Source organism: Mytilus edulis, chromosome 1 (assembly GCF_963676685.1).
Source record: "Mytilus edulis chromosome 1, xbMytEdul2.2, whole genome shotgun sequence".
Taxonomy (NCBI): domain Eukaryota; kingdom Metazoa; phylum Mollusca; class Bivalvia; order Mytilida; family Mytilidae; genus Mytilus; species Mytilus edulis.
Window position 1 is genome coordinate 98,230,910 of NC_092344.1, and position 18,581 is coordinate 98,249,490.

The window sequence follows — 18,581 nt, forward strand, 5'->3', positions numbered from 1 at the left end:
GTTTTGTTGAAAGTAGGACATTTACATTAAGTGGAGGGAGGAACCTGCGAATGCAATACATGCCGTCCCATATTACGCTTGTGGCGACGTCAAATAATGTTAACGGACAACCTTGCAAGATATTTTCATTAATCCTTAATTTTTATAGGTAACCCTGTAATCTTAATACAATTTGGTGTAACAATTTCAACTTTTAAAGTACTTTTTATAGGTATAGTAATCAAAGCCGAAAAATAATCTTCATGAAATAAAATCTCTGTTTTTTTTTTGCAGTAAAAGTTTTCAGAATATTTATGCTAATTCTATATTGAGACGGCCATGTAAACCAGTACTGAAATATATCACGTCATAGAACATTCATGCAAAATTTCAAAGAGTTGCGTGAACATTTCGCGAATTGTTCGAGATTAATGTTTCAAGTTTGTTACATGGGACAACGCCAAGTGAACGTTTTTTTCTGATAATCTGTGTCTTCCGAAGCCTATGAATATTATATTTTTATTCTTTCTCTATCATAATGTGAAAATTTAAGAAGCAATCTTTATTTTCATATATAATTTCAAATATTCATTTCAGCATTTCTAAGAAAATTTTCTTATCAAATATTTACTTAGCGCTATTTTTCGTGGTAGAAGCAATATCTAACGTTGCGTCAGTACATTGGTCAATATATAGATTTGTTACTTGCAATGTCTAGCTAAATAAAATCTATGAACGGTCGGCACTGCCTTAAAGTAGTGTCTCCACCATGACAGTCTTGAACATTAAAAACTCAATATTAAATAATATACTGCTATTTTCAGTGTTTGGTGAAGGTTGGCTGTCACTGTGCAAAACAGTTTAACATACATAGAACCCTATGGGGGAAAACCAGAGAACTCTCTTTTTTGTCAGAAAAAGATCTGTCAAACAGCCGTACATACTATCCACACTAATCTGTATCCACACTTATTTAATGAGCAAAAACTTATTTTCCGGGTTTCCGTGCTTATTCCGTCATTTGACTAAATTTAGAAGCACCACCAATCGGAACACCTCTGTTATTTACATTAGGAACATGATGCAATAACAACAAACTAAAATGTGTTTAAAGAATTCAACTATCTTGCATCATTTTATGGTGTATAAGTTATTTATTTGTTGAGAATTTCTGCAGTACAGAACACTTTATAAATTTCTTTTCTTAATAGTATACTGAAATTATTTTGTATTTAATCCAAAACAGTCATGAAAGTTGATGAAGTTTTACAGTGTAGTTTTCCCTCTTGGTATAATAAATTTAAGGATATAACAATAAAGAGGTAAATATAAATTGTGGGAATATGAACACATGCTTTTGAACACTTAATAAAAGTACAAGATTGATATTTCAAGATACAGATTATGTATTTTAGGTACCCAGATATACATGCACAACTGATCATCTGATCTGATCATCAGTTAGTCCGAGCTTGTCTGGCAGAAAGTCACAGGACATAAAGTCACAAATTTGATAGGACAAAAAGTCACAAATATTTTTTTGACAATTGTTCAAATATATTTTGAAATATTTTCTTTTAATTACATATAATCATTTTTAAATAATAAGAAAATAGCTCATAAACCTTGATAAATGAAAATTTATTAAATTTTAATCATGCAAAGGATATTTTTATTGGCAAAATGAAGCGATTTAGGTACCAAGTCACTTTGACATTTTGTTTTCATAACAATTACTTGATCGTTTTTTATATTTATTGAGAAGATTTTTATTACAAAGTTGCTTGAAACATAAAACTTCAAGAAAAATACAAAAAAAATATTTTCAAAATAAATGTTTTCTTGTTCAAACAAAAATAATCTCAAAACTGAATTGTGACTTTTTGTCCTGTGACTTTTTGATCGTGACTTTTTGTCCTGTGACTTTCTGTCCTACATTCTAGCAAAACAGCCATTGGACGTCAGAGTAATCTTGGACTAATCATCAGTCTGATCTATATTTGGAAATCTGTGCAGGTTGACCTAAGAATCTACATCGGCTGAACTATTTACGTCATACAACAATCACTTTTCAGTTGTGGTGTCAGTTGTTTTCTTTTGTGACAACATAGAATAGAATATTTTTATTTCCCAAATTACAGGGCCAATAAAGGGCATAAAATCAGATACAACTGATTTACATAATTGGTAAAAACAACAATAATAGCGGCATATACATATATATTTAGAGTATAAGCATTGGTCAGAATCAGAGCCAAAAACAACATATATATATTGTGAATAAAAGAATAAAATTACATTACATGCATTTATTTCAAATTATTTACTTGACTAAGTGTCAGTGTTCAGAATCCGGGTCTGTTCGCGCCTAATCACATTCGCTACCATTAACGTTCGCGCCCTTTCACTTTCGCACCCTACACGTTCGCACCCAAACTCCATTCACACCCCACACGTTCGCGCACAATTTTCATTGGTATTATTTATATAATTTGGAATCGAGTTTTGGTAAGTGTATTGCTATATATATATATAAATTTTTTTTTCTCCATTTTCTCTACATATATATACATGTAGTTAGATTCTGACTGTTATATGTCAGTTTGGTATGGTCAAGTCGTTTGGTAAAGTTAACATACTTTTATGAGAGTTATCTCTCCTTAACCAGTCATTGGTGTATTGATATGCGGATTGCATTCCGTATTTGTATTATATGTTAGTTTATCTTGTTCTCTTGATTTATTGTTACCATACCATGTGGATATGTTTTTGAAGAATAGAACATTATTAACTTGAACTTTAGTTTAATTACTTATGCCAGAGTAAAGCATAAAATGACAACGTTTTTTAATGTGTTGAATAAATCTTAATGATGTTTAGGCAAGTGTACTGCTCTATATAAATATATTTTTTTCATTGTTTCTAAATAAAGTGAGATCTTAATCATGTTTAGGCAAGTGTACTGCTCTATATATAAATATATTTTTTTCATAGTTTCTAAATCAAGTGAGATTCTGACGTTTTTTTATGTGTTGATAAAATCTATATCAGGTTTTGGTAAGTGAATTGCTATAAATAATTTTTTACATGAGTTCAAAGCAGCCAAGCTGTTAAAAACAATTATCTTTCAAGTTTTTGATTTAAAATCTTCAAAGTTTTACTCATACCAAGCTAAATACATGCAGTATTTACATCAAAGCAATTTGCAAGTTAAAACAACAATCATGATTTTTAAACACTCAACAATAACACCAAATGTAGCTGTGTATAATTTACCAATTAGCAGTAATCATACATAATTAACATTTAATAATTAATCATCAAATTAATAAACAAAATCTACATTATAATTCCTCAAAACCTGTAGGGAGCGAACAGACTTCAGGGGCGAACATGTGAGGCGCGAAAGTGTAGGGTGCAAAAGTGTATTGGGCGCGAAAGGACCTGATACCAAGTGTTCATACCTGATCTCCTTAATTCAAAACAGTCACAAATATAACAGCCCAGTTTTTCCATAAGAGTTTCATTTTCTTGCTTCAAGAGCCATAAAAATTTAGAAGATTTATTTAAATTTATAAAATTATAACAATTCATTATTGTTAGAAATGCCTTGAAAAAAATCTTCCTTTTGAATATCATAAAGAGGGCATGCTAATAAAAAATGAAGCATATCTTCAACTTTACCAAATGAGCAATTAGACAAAGACGCTCAGTTCTTTTTATTTATTTTTTTAATATCTGTTTATCTCAATTTTTAAAGAGTGAGCGCTTATTCTTAATTTACAAATTGACTGTCTTTTTTTGAAATCCTGTAGTTCACATTTTCAGGGGAACCTTTGTGATGTCCATATAGCGATATGGTGTATTAAACTCACAAATTCAAAAAGAACCTGAGAATTGATAAACATTAGAATTACCTAGGGAATATTGGCCACATGTATTTGGGGAAAAAAAGAAATTGAAAATCTCATAAAATCAATCATATGATGAGTTTAAATGTGCATAGTTCCTTGTGTAACCTCTCTGTACAGTGCTATTGTGATATACTTTTTAGCTCACCTGTCCCGAAGGGACAAGTGAGCTTATGCCATCACTTGGCGTCCGTGGTCGTCCGTCGTCTGTCGTCGTAAACTATTTCAAGAATCTTCTCCTCTCTGAAACTACTGGGCCAAATACTTCCAAACTTTAACTGAATGTTCCTTAGGGTATCTTATTTATAAATTGTATCCGAAGTTTTGATCTATCAACAAACATGGTCGCCATTGCTAAAAATAGAACATAGGGGTCAAATGCAGTTTTTGGCTTATAACTCAAAAACCAAAGCATTTAGAGCAAATCTGACATGGGGTAATATTGTTTATCAGGTCAAGATCTATCTGCCCTGAAATTTTCAGATAATCAGACAACCCGTTGTTGGGTTGCTGCCCCTGAATTGGTAATTTTAAGGAAATTTTGCTGTTTTTGGTTATTATCTTGAATATTATTATAGATAGAGATAAACTGTAAATAGCAATAATGTTCAGCAAAGTAAGATTTACAAATAAGTCAACATGACGGAAATGGTCAGTTGACCCCTTTAGGAGTTATTGCCCTTTATAGTCAATTTTTAACCATTTTTCGTAAATCTTAGTAATCTTTTACAAAAATCTTCACCTCTGAAACTACTGGGCCAAATACTTCCAAACTTTAACTGAATGTTCCTTAGGGTATCTAGTTTGTAAATTGTATCAGAAGTTGTGATCTATCAACAAACATGGTCGCCATTGCTAAAAATAGAACATAGGGGTCAAATGCAGTTTTTGGCTTATAACTCAAAAACCAAAGCATTTAGAGCAAATCTGACATGGATAATATTGTTTATCAGGTCAAGATCTATCTGCCCTGTAATTTTCAGATGAATCAGACAACCCGTTGTTGGGTTACTGCCCCTGAATTGGTAATTTTAAAGAAATTTTGCTGTTTTTGGTTATTATCTTGAATATTATTATAGATAGAGATAAACTGTAAACAGCAATAATGTTCAGCAAAGTAAGATTTACAAATAAGTCAACATGACGAAAATGGTCAGTTGACCCCTTTAGGAGTTATAGCCCTTTATAGTCAATTTTTAACCATTTTTCGTAAATCTTAGTAATCTTTTACAAAAATCTTCTCCTCTGAAACTACTGGGCCAAATACTTCCAAACTTTAACTGAATGTTCCTTAGGGTATCTAGTTTGTAAATTGTATCTGAAGTTATGATCTATCAACAAACATGGTCGCCATTGCTAAAAATAGAACATAAGGGTCAAATGCAGTTTTTGGCTTATAACTCAAAAACCAAAGCATTTAGAGCAAATCTGACGTGGGGTAATATTGTTTATCAGGTCAAGATCTATCTGCCCTGAAATTTTCAGATGAATCAGACAACCTGTTGTTGGGTTGCTGCCCCTGAATTGATAATTTTAAGGAAATTTTGCTGTTTTTGTTTATTATCTTGAATATAATTATAGATAGAAATAAACTGTAAACAGCAATAATGTTCAGCAAAGTAAGATCTTCAATTAAGTCAATTTGACCAAAATTGTCAATTGACCCCTTAAGGAGTTATTGCCCTTTAGACTTTTTTCACAATTTGTTCATCATGTTGACTTACTTTAAAAAATCTTCTCCTTTGAAACTGCTGTATCAATTTCAGCCAAACTTAGGCTAAATGAGTTTCAGAGTATCTAGTATAAATTTTATATTTTATTTCCTTGTATGTCAAGAAACATAGCTCCTATGGCTAAAATAGAACATAGGAGAAAATGATTATTTTTTTTGGCTTTTGAAGAAAATAGGACGATCCAAAAAACTTTTAAATAAATTGAAAAGCCAAAATAATCATTGATGAGAGATTTAACCAAAAGAATTAAGGTGAGTGATTCAGGCTCTTGAGAGCCTCTTGTTTGAAGAACTCTTAAATTTAAGGATAATCATCTTGCAGAATACTGACAGCATTGTATAATTTTTAATTTCCATAATAGATGACAAATATCTTTAAGTTACAGTCTTTCTTATCAACAAAAGCATATGCTAAAAACTTGATATAAAACAGAATTTAGGGCAATATCTATTAGTTCACAGGTTTATATTGAGTTTTTTTGAAATCAGTGAACCCTGCACACCTAAGTACTTGTATATACATTGTAGCTCAATAGACAAATCATGATTTGAATTTTATAAATGATTTACACTGACAAAGGCAGATGACTCAAAGCTGTTTTTGATAAAAAAAAAAAATGTCATAAATGACACCGTAAACAAATTATAAACAAAAAGTAAAATTACAAAAATACTGAACTCAATATGCTAAAAAAATTTTAAAAATCCAGCTTTCCCTTATCAAATAGCAAAATCAAAAACTCAAACATATCAAACAAATGATATTACAAAATTAACCAGAGTTTTTTTTTTAACCCTTTCAACAAATACAAACAAACTACAGGATGTTCAATATATTGTTAAAGTTGTCTTGTCAAATGAGAGATCTTTAGAAATCTTGCTATGAAATGCTTCAAACAATGTTACGCATGTAATGTTGGCAGCTTCATTATAGCAATAATAATTGTTTTACAATATGGGGTACCAGTGGCGGATGCAGGAATTTTCGAAAGGGGGGGTGCTAGCCCAGGGCAAAGGGGGGGGGGGGGGGGGTGCAGGGGGGGTGCAAACATATGTCCCGATTCAAATGCATTGATCGGCCAAAATAAAGGGGGGGTGCGGACCCCCGGAACCCCCCCTCTGGATCCGCCACTGGGTACTATATTTATGTCTGCTTTTTATTATGATTTTTATGGGATTATGTTTTCACAGTAATTGTAATAATGCACAAATATATTTTGCATTGATTATTACTTTATGTCTACAAAGTTTCATACTGCATTTTCAAGTAACAGGCACAAAATATGAAAAGGTAAGAGCATGTCTTTACAGTATATTTATATTTTAGCTATATGATTCCACTTCCTCAAGAATTCATTGATTACCTTCATGCTGATGGAATTGTTCTCCCAGCAGAGTAAGTATATCTTATCAGTTTGATTCAATTCAAATTAATTGTAAATATATTATAGTACAAAAGCTATATGTATATTAGTCATGTAAGTTTAGAACTTTACACAACAAATTATACAGCAGTTTTGGAAATAAGAAAAATGTCACTCATTAAAAAGTTCAACTAATATAAAAACATACACCACTGATAAAAAAAACAAAGGAGAGAGGTTGGAATATCTGTAAAGAACTATATAAGTCACCTTCAACAATGAGTAAAACCCATACTGCATAGCTAGTAAAAGGCCCCAAGACAAAACAATGTTAAACAATTCTTACAAGAAAACCAACAGCTTAATTTATATACCGGTACAAAACAACAAGCAAAAATCAAAATATAACAGATGACAACCAGTGAATTACAAGCTAATAAAATTGAGAATGGAAATGGGAAATGTGCCAAAGAGACAACACCCGACCATAGAAAAAAAAAACAGCAGAAGGTCACCAACAGGTCTTCAATGTAGCGAAAAATTCCCGCACCCGGAGGCGGTCTTCAGCTGGCCCCTAAACAAATATATACTAGTTCAGTGATAATGAACGCCATACTAATTTCCAAATTGTACACAAGAAACTAAAATTAAAATAATACAAGATTAACAAAGGCCAGAGTCTCTTGACTTGGGACAGGCGCATAAATGCGGCGGGATTAAACATGTTTGTGAGATCTCAACCTTCCCCCTATACTTCTAGCCAATGTAGAAAAGTAAACGCAAAACAATACGCACATTAAAATTCAGTTCAAGAGAAGTCCGAGTCTGATGTCAGAAGATGTAACCAAAGAAAATAAACAAAATGACAATAATACATAAATAACAACACACTACTAGCAGTTAACTGACATGCCAGCTCCAGACTTCAATTAAACTGACTGAAAGATTATGATTTCATCATATGAACATCAAGCACAATCCTTCCCGTTAGGGGTTTAGTATCATACCATCATAACATATATGAGAAGAACATAACCCGTGTCATGCCAACAACTGGTTTTTGAATAAATGTGTTTAGTTCCGATGCAAAGACCCTATAAGTGAATCAATATTAAAGCCAAAATATGCAATCTTTAATGACCTGACAACAGTATCGTAACTATATCCCTTCTTAATAAGTCTATTCAAAGGTTTTGTTAGTTTTTGAGGTGAATACTGACACCTTTGTGCTTTATAAAGAATATTTCCATAAAAAATTGGATGTGAAATACCTGAACGTATAAGAAGTCTGCATGTTGAGCTATATTTACGAATGATGTCCTTATACCGATGATAAAATTTAGTAAATATTTTGACTAGTTTGTGATATCGAAAACCCTGGTACAGTAATAATTTTTCAGTAATACATAATTTCTCTCGTTAAAATCTAAAACATTGCTACATACACAAGCGAATCGTACAAGTTGAGATATATAAGTCTTGCACATACAGAATTTGGCAGGATGACCTTATTGTGTTCACAATTGCTGAAAGCTTGTGCAAAGCCAACTTATAAAAATTGCAGGTGCCTATACCAAATATCAATCATTACACATTCAAATCTTCTTTTTCGTGTATAAATAACATTGCTTTATTAAGATTATAAATTTTAAGAAATACACACATATTTTCAGTTTTATATATATATATATATACAACTCGTCTAAACATCAACCCAACAATGTTAGATCTGTAAATTTGCTTTCGCAAATTTTTGGTTCTTCCCTCGCCGGGATTCGAACCCATGCTACTGTGATATCGTGACACCAAATCGCCTGCACTGCAGCCGTCCCGCTAGACCACACGACCACCTGGGCTCTCAAAAAAAGAGCTTTCGCTGGCCGTGTGTTACCTTTCCACGTCAGTTTTAATCTAGCGGCGTACTGCAGTACATGATATATAAGGCATGAAGATGTTTATTGTTACAGATCAGCTAAATTATCTATAGTAAAGGATCCTACAAATGAATGTAAGATACAGTCACAGAAAATAATTATATTTATAAGTACGTCTGAGTCAGTGACCCTACAACAGATGTATCCATCGGATCGCCATCAATGATGGTGATATATTCCCCTGATGAATATAGATTGTAAGTAACAGAATGCCCATAAAATTAATTATTGAATATTTTGTATTAAGGTCAATAACAGCCAGTGCACTGGAAAGTAATGAAGACAATGTGGGAGGAGAAGAGGTAACATGCAGATTAATTTCTTCAGAATGTTGAAATATAGATTGAAAATGCAACAAGTGTTTTACAAAATTTCTCCACTCGAGACAGTTAAATTTTAATATTTAAAGCACAAGGCTTGCCAAGCTTTTTTAGTAACTAAAATTTAACTGTTTGGAGTGGAGAAATATCGTAATACACGAGTTACAGTGGTGGAATCTGTTTCTCTAATGATTTTTATCCTTCCTTTTCAATACTTGAGGAAAATTGTGTACTTTTGATGTGACGTCACAATTCAATTTCAACCAATCATTTGCCGAGATCAGAATTTTCACTAGTGAGGAGAAATATTTTTCTCACACCGGTCAGGAAATGTGAAAATAGCACAAAAATTAGAGAATACATTCGAACATCTTCGCAGCCAAGAGTTATGATCTGGTCTCCTAGCTACATCATTTATAACCAATGACAGCTCTTGAACTCTCTACACTTTGGTGGTGTTAAAATGGTTGTGTCTAATGATTACAAATTGCTTGAAACAGAAACCACAGATATATGTTGACATCCCAACATTTGCATAAAACATACGTAAGAACTTCAATTGGTTGATTAAGAACTTTAAAAGTGTCACTTAATTTCTTAAATTCATCCTTTGTTATTGAGATTAAGACTCATTGTACAATTTGCACTCATTTATTAACATTCTCTACATTTACATGTGATAATATTATAGATGCTATTTGGTTAGATTCAATGAATTACAATTGCGTCAAATGGAGATCTTTACCCTGAAAAATCTGAATTTTTTGCTCACCTGGCCCTATTTGCCAAGTGAGCTGTTCTCATCAATCTAGATGTCGATCATAGCTAAAAATAGAACTTAGGGGCAAATGTAGATTTTGGAGTATATCTCTGAAACCATAGCATTTAAAGCAAATCTGACAGGACGAATTGTTTATAAGGTCAAGATCTATCTGCCCTGAAATTTTCAAACAAATTATACAACCGGTGGTTGGGCTAAGAAAATTTTGCAGCAATACACCAATACTTTACAGCAAAGTAAGGACTGCAATTGTGTTAACATGACCAAAATGATAAAATCAGATGCTTTGTTTTAATAGCTTGATGTAGACTGGGATGATGATGGTGGACCAATAGCAGAGGTATGTATCTACTGATTGTAAGAGATCACCTTTTATTTACTAAAAATAATAGACCATAGCCATAATAACTTGTTGTTAATACAAACAGAATCTTATAAACCAATCATCAGTACATTGTACATCTAGTATCAAGGTATATCTTAAAGATCATCAGTACATTGTACATGTAGTATCAAGGTATATCTTAAAGATCATCAATACATTGTACATGTAGTATCAAGGTATATCTTAAAGATCATCAGTACATTGTACATGTAGTATCAAGGTATATCTTAAAGATCATCAATACATTGTACATGTAGTATCAAGGTATATCTTAAAGATCATCAGTACATTGTACATGTAGTATCAAGGTATATCTTAAAGATCATCAATACATTGTACATGTAGTATCAAGGTATATCTTAAAGATCATCAATACATTGTACATGTAGTATCAAGGTATATCTTAAAGATCATCAATACATTGTACATGTAGTATCAAGGTATATCTTAAAGATCATCAATACATTGTACATGTAGTATCAAGGTATATCTTAAAGATCATCAATACATTGTACATGTAGTATCAAGGTATATCTTAAAGATCATCAATACATTGTACATGTAGTATCAAGGTATATCTTAAAGATCATCAATACATTGTACATGTAGTATCAAGGTATATCTTAAAGATCATCAATACATTGTACATGTAGTATCAAGGTATATCTTAAAGATCATCAATACATTGTACATGTAGTATCAAGGTATATCTTAAAGATCATCAATACATTGTACATGTAGTATCAAGGTATATCTTAAAGATCATCAATACATTGTACATGTAGTATCAAAGTATATCTTAAAGATCATCAATTCTTCTCTTACAATCATGCCAATGTTTTTAGTATAATTTTTTTTTCTTAAAGACAGTTTTTACTTTAAATTGATTATTATTTTATATCTTTCATTGCAGGAGCCCAGTTTTCCAGAATTTGAAACAACTATTAAAAACAAGATTAAATCATGTGGCGGGAGAGTCTTTCCAAAGTTAAATTGGAGTTCTCCACAGGTATATATACTAATGTTTATAGTTTCAAAATATTTTGGAAAATCAAAACACTATAGATCCAATAAGCATTCTTAAATTTTTGTGTATGTAAAACCGTAAAAGTATAATTCCAGTACTTTTTGGTGCTGATTATAGCATAAAAACAAATGGGGGACAAAACAAAAGAATGCAAAGAAAACAAAGACATCAAAATAAGAATGCGCTAGTTTTTAACATGATAACTAAGATACATTGTTATTTATTTACATCTGTCACTGAAACTTTAGGTAAATCAAATTCAGTGACCTGATTTCTGTATCGGAAAGAACAAATACCAACTAATATTCAGTCAAAAAGATAAAGGCATATCTTTGATATGTGGTTATGTTTTCAGGATGCTACCTGGATATCATTTGATAAAACATTGAAGTGTACATGTCCTAGTGACATATATCTCTTGCTTAAAAGTTCAGAGTTCATCACCCATGATTTAACACAACCGTAAGTATTTTTAAGATTGATATCATAAGAGTTAATTCAGCAAGGATAAAATAGATGCATTTAGTACCACACTTATTATATAAAGAATGTGTGTTGCAAGCATTTCAGTTTTTTCTTAAAATCTTATTTTTGTTTTCACTTGTATTTAAATGTACTAAGTCTCACTGCATTCCATATATAAGGAACTAGGTCAAAACTTGGGAAAAATAAAAGAACAATATTCAAATATTGTTTAAATCTATTGTTTTGCACAGGCTAATCTGAATGTAATTGATAATAGTTAAACTTCAAATTAAGATAATTAGGCACTTGTTTTGTTTTGACCATATATACATCTTTGCACACATAAAGGTTAACCATTTTCCGTGCACTTTGTCAAATTTAGGAAAATCTCTAAAAATGAAACTAAAAACAGACAAATTTTTCTTGTCAGTGTAGTCTTGTATGACAATATTCAAAGAAAGTTCACAACAGCAAATTTAAGAGAAAGGTAATTTGATAATTTAGTAATGATTGAATAGGTAACAGAAAAAAAAATAAGTCTGTCTTTAAGCTGTTATACTGAACAATAAAACAGAATACTGATATCATTTCATTTTCAAAGATTTTTTTTTTCTGTCTGAGGAAAGTTTTATACGTTTCTGTTTAATTTTTTTAGATTTTGTAAATGTGAAGATTACGATGAAGACAGTAGTGATATTACAGTAAAATATCATTTAATCCTAAGACAATGGCAAGATTTAAATCCTGCAGCAGAATTTAGATGTTATGTCAGAAATAACCAGTTATTAGGTGAGTCCTATGCTATAAATTCAAAATTTTGCCATGTTTTTATTATTACCAAAATTGCAACACAATAGGTATTGCATAATAAAAACTCATTTTAAATTTCGAAAGCATTTGTTGTATGCACCACTTCCTGAAAACCAAAATATTAACTCTCATATTTGCCCATAGTCCAACAACAGCAGTATGAAATACAAGCAAATATTTCATAATTTTTAAATGGAGATGTGGGCATCATCAATGAGACAGCAACTCTACAACAAAATACATTCTTCAGGAAAAGGTGTGCAATGTTCATGTTTCTCAATCTTACTTTTCTGTGTAATGTTTGGATACTGCTGTTCAACTTCTCCTTATTGCAAACAGGGTGTGTTTTGTGCAGTTTACCTATCGAATTTCATTGCTGCTTTGATAAGTCTATCCTTTTTCATGGACCATAAAATCATGTCTACTTATTTATTAGTCCCAATCCAACAAAGTCAAAGGGGATTTAGGTTTGCACACTTTCCATCTGTCAGTCGGTCTGTCTGTCCACCTGTCCATTCTTCAGTCCTGCAAATCAGTTTTCCAGACTTTTTCTTCATGTTTTATTATGACAATTTATAGGTCAAGTTTGATTTTCATGATTTTAGCTTTTCTCCTTGTAATAATTAGAATATAGTTTTGAACAATAAAGCGATGATGGAAATTGTTAAATGTACATATTTTCAACTTAAATCTAGAAGTATTTATATGGCAGATTTTCAATAATTCTGCGTAAAAATTTCTTTCAAATCAGTTTGATCAGTGCTATATTTTGATATTATTTATTGTTTTACAGCTATTTCACAACGTCATCACTCAATATACTATGAACATATTATGGATCAGAGAGAAGATATTGTAGCAGACATAAAGTCATTTTTCTATCATATGGTATCCTCAAAATTTACATGTGCAAATTGTAAGTATGAATAGTATGTACTGTTGTTGTGTGATATAGATTTATTATTTATGACTAGTTATAATAACATTGTTTGCAATGAAATTTGATGAATTCCCAGTCAACTAAAAACTTATGATTGCACATATGAAGTTAATCCTATAGTTTACCCGTCTGAAAAAAGAGATAGGTACAATGTATATAAATATCAAATAAGGGAAATTGTAAAAACTTTTATGAAAGAAATTTGAAATATTTTTTCTGTGGATTATAATCTTTTTGACGTTCAATTAAACACAAGTATTACAAAGGTGTAGATAAAAATAAATAATTCAATTCTATATTGCAGATAGTTTTGATGTTTATAGAAGAGACAAGGTAAGAATTTAGAGAATTAATAAAATTGACAATGGAAATGGGGAATGTGTCAAAGAGACAACAACCCTCCCATAGAACAGACAAGTTTAAGTTGTTTTCTAGTGAGATAACTGTTTTAGATCTTGGAAACAAATCACTAGGACACTAATGGATATAATGGATAAAGGTAAACCACATATTAAACTGTTCAATGAAGTATATATTTACTAGAGGTTAACATGCAGATTCGACAAAACCGCAAAATCAAATTTTCACCAAAATTTAATATTTCCTCACCCACAAAAATTGGTATCCACAAAAATCACATCTACAGAATTGCACTTCGTAATTCATATCAATTTGAACAAACAGTTGTTTTTCCAGTGTAAGAATATAGCTAGTTCAATAGTTCAGTTGATCTTCAAAATGATATATTAATATTTCTCTAATTCTTACTCAATTTATCGCTTTCTTGTCATGTTGATTATTTTTATTAAATCAATGTGTGGTACAACGATCCAGAAATTGTTTCACCTAATTTCGGTAATTTAGAGATGGCTTAAAAGTTGGTGCCCATTTTCAAAAAAAGATTGTCAAAATCACATAATTGAGTATGCTCATACTTGTAGCATCAACAAACTTGTTTAACTGTTGTATCCCATTTACTTCATGAATTTTCATAAAATCGTTAAGAGCAATCTAGGGAAGGCAGCAGTTTAAAAATAAAATGATTTTAATGACTCAAAACGATATTTTTCTCAGTCATCGCTTACGTTTCTTTCGATTTTGAAGACAAAATTAAAACCGGATGTTTTGCGACAATACTAAAACGTTACAATTCTGGTAAGCATGCCTGATTACGCCACGTAGAAAGAACACAGTTTTTGCAAATTGTTCGAAAATAAGGATTAAGATTGTGCTTCATATCATCTAAAATCATTAGAGAAACAGATTCCACCACCAAATCTTGTGCAATATGATATATATCGACTCTCCACAGTTAAATTTTAGATAATTAAAATGCTCTGCGAAATTTAACTGTCTCGAGTGGAATCAGTGGATTAATATCAGATCACAAATTATAACGAATACACAGTATATGCAATAGGTCTTAACCATTTATTGAAATGAGTTTGTGCCAATAAAACATTAGTATTTAGTTTTGGTATAAAATATGTGTCTCCTGACAGTACAGCTGTAGGGACACATAGTGTCTTTGTTGTCCACATCACTCTCTGACAGGATTCCTCCAAATTTTTATTCTATCTGAGTGATTTTTAGGGGTTTCACCATACCAAAAACTAAACTTTGTCATTTCAAAAGGCAACAGACAGACTTATTTGTATATTAGTTTGTCATATCAACTTTATATTCAAATGTAAATATGTATGTGAAGTTGCTAAGACCTTCATGTTAATTCTTTTTGTGCTTCTGTATTATGTTAAATTGCTAATTCTTGTTTTGTAGGGGAAATTATTGCTGATTGATTTCAATCCATTTGGTAGTGTAACAGATAGTTTAATGTTTACCTGGAAAGAACTGGAGGAGTCTGAATCATTAGAGAGTACTGGTACAGATAGTGTTGATGTAAGATACTAGGGAGGGGTGTAGATGTAAATAGAGAAGGACTGAATAGTTCACCAGGTTGCAGAAAGTGCAAAACTGGTTTATAATTTTGTGATGTTGAGTGAAAAGAAGGTACCGCTATTGTGTAATCAATCTTTAATTCAGATACTTAAAACTTTATACAAAGCTTGCACAAATATTTAATTTATGCACTTGCTGTTATGGAATTTCCTTTTATTCCAAACTTGGTAATAAAGTAATCTTCAGTAAAGTTTACAAAAGATAGTACCAATTTAGAGTAATCAGCTTATCCTCAAGTTTTCAATGCAGATCCTTACAAACTTCACAGAAAGTTTGCACACATATTGAAGATTTGCACCTCCTATTATAAGAAGTGGTTTAAAAAATATTTGCTTGTTTTTTACTTGTTATAAAAGATAAATCGTGTTAATGATTATTTTTAGACAAATGAGTAGTTTCATCAAAATGTGATTTATAATAATAAAAAATATTTTTCATTATCAGTTTCCAGCATTTAGATGTGTAGCAAGACCAGAAGGTGTACAGCCAAGTCCATTTGCAACATGTGGTGTTCCTAGAGATATTATTGATCTAGCTACTGGTCAAGATCCTTACAAACTTATGGATTTACTTAAACTGGTAAGTCAAAACTTTTGTGATCATATATTCCTGTATTTAGTTCTAAGGTATTTCAAGGCATAATGGAAAAAAAACCTGGAATAATTATATGCTGTAAATCCTAGTTTAATAAGGTTCTCCACACTTTGAATAAAATAAGTTTGGCTGGTTTAATTTTCATAAATTTGAATAAAATAATAATTGTGACCTGTTGATAAAAATATTATAATTTCAAGAAATCTGAACCACAAAATTTATAAGAACAATTTCATTGGATGTACTGACAAACACTAATTTTGATCAATGAGAAGTTTGATTTCTCCTTAAATACTAATACTTTGATTAAAACATTCTGCCAATTTGTAAAGAGTTTACTCCCTCAGGTGTTCTGTTCCCCCTTCTAAATAGAGAAACACAAATAATTGGATTCCCCCCCTTCCAAATAGCAGTTGCTATTGCTACTTACAATAGATTGTAATGAGCTTTCAAATATTTTGACCCATACCTACTGATGCAATAATAAAAAAATTAAATGCAATGAATCACTGCAGTGTTCTCCCCAAGGCCTTTTAGCATCATGGTAATGTGATGCTATAATCTTGAATGTGATGCTATCAGAAGTGATTTTCTTATAGATTATGTTATGGATGTGATGCTATAAATTTTAGAAACAAGATGTTATTTCACTTTCCTCTGTTTATCAGGATGCTATATGAAATATCTTGGGAGAACACATTGTGATTGTAAATTTTTAAAACCTTTCAGGGCTTATCTCATACCTTCATTATCTATTGCAATCAATTATTAAATATAGTATTGTCACTTTTCCTACAGAAAGTACAAACACAGAATGAAGAATCATCTGATGAAGAAGAAGACACCAGTACAACACCAACAACTTGATATTGTACAGAATGACAGGTCTATCATTCATGTCATATAACACAGAGATCATTGGTCACATGAAAGAAGTTGTACAGAATCATCCATAGGCTTAGATATCAAATGTACAAAATCCAAGTTAAAGAAAACTTTATGTATGGCAGTGCACTTTTAATGTATAATTTGAGTGATGACTGGTATAAATTTCTGTCAGTATTTTGTTATTCTATCATTTATAATATCTATTTTAGAAATCGTTAAGGAATAAAATTTGGAAAAAAATAGGTTGAAATTATGGAGCGATGGACTTGCTACTTCTTATTTAATATTATGAAATTAGTAAACTAGAGGAATTTCTTGTATTTGTTTATATGAAACTCTATTTTTGCTCTGTCCTTCTTTAAACACCACATTGTTTATTATATATACAAACATGAATAATGAATGGAATTCATTGTTATTTTAATAAACAATTTTTCTAATGTGTATCATTCTCTTCCTTGCTTGATGAAAACAGGAAATTTAGATAAAAGATCTTAAAGGGTACAGTCAGGAAAGAGTTTTGTACAAGGAAATTATTATAGATATTAGATCATACAGGGTAGTCAGGAAAGAGGTTTTGCACAAGGAAATTATTTATGTGTTCTGATAATAAAACACATTCTTATGGGAGAATAAAAAATTGTTACTCATATTGAGAAATAAATAGTTTTTTTAAACAGACATTTTATGTGTTTAAATGATAATTATATTAATGATTGCCATATCTAACAAGCATGGACCTTTCTTAAAACATGCATCATTTTCAAAGATCTAGAGACACAACCAAATGACACAAAAACCAATGGCCAACTTGGGATACTAGTATTTCCCAAAAATACTTCAAAACCAAATTATCTAACAGGAGTTGGTCCTCTAGCTCTTCAACTTCGTACTTTATTTGGCCTTTTTAACTTTTTTGGATTTGAGCGTCACTGATGAGTCTTTTGTAGACGAACCACGCATCTGGCGTATATACTAAATTTAGTCCTGGTATCTATGATGAGTTTATTTACCTTTTTATACGCCCGTCAAAATTTTGACGGGACGTATTATGGTATACAAATGTCCGGTGTCCGTCCGTCCGTCTGTCCGTCCGTCCGTCCGTCCGTCCGTCTGTCCGTCTGTCCGGCGTAAACATGTCGCACCGTAACTTGAGAACGACTTATCCAAATCTCATGAAACTTAAAATAGTTGTTTCTTATGATGGTCAAATGATCTGTATACTTTTTGGTGAAAATAAGATTTAAACTTTTTGAGTTACGGCACTTTGTAACTAAAACAGGGGTGTGTTTTTTTTCACATGTCGCACCGTATCTCAAAAACGTTTCTTGACTATTGCTTAAAACTTTACACACTTCATAGTTATATTAATCTTAATATCTGTATACTTTTTTGTGATGATTCAAAATTTCATTTTTGAGTTTTTGAGTATTTTATAAAAAAGGGGGAGGGTTTTTTTACATGTCGCACCGTATCTCAAAAACAATTTATG

General features: G+C 31.2%; 1 protein-coding gene across 2 annotated transcripts; it reads left to right on the plus strand.

Moving 5' to 3' along the window:
- Nucleotides 1-1,019: 1,019 nt before the first annotated feature.
- Nucleotides 1,020-17,768, plus strand: LOC139496722 (translation initiation factor eIF2 assembly protein-like). Of its 2 annotated transcripts, none has more exons than XM_071285111.1 (12): nt 1,020-1,301; nt 6,950-7,018; nt 9,168-9,222; nt 10,320-10,361; nt 11,320-11,415; nt 11,789-11,895; nt 12,554-12,687; nt 13,502-13,624; nt 13,953-13,981; nt 15,428-15,547; nt 16,052-16,186; nt 17,000-17,768. In XM_071285111.1, the coding sequence occupies exons 1-12, from the start codon at nt 1,228-1,230 to the stop codon at nt 17,066-17,068; spliced, it is 1,053 nt and encodes a 350-aa protein (XP_071141212.1). In that variant the 5' UTR covers nt 1,020-1,227; the 3' UTR covers nt 17,069-17,768. The 2 variants fall into 2 exon arrangements, with proteins under 2 accessions (XP_071141212.1, XP_071141213.1); XM_071285112.1 differs by having other exon boundaries at nt 1,048-1,120.
- The last annotated feature ends 813 nt before the right edge of the window (nt 17,769-18,581 follow it).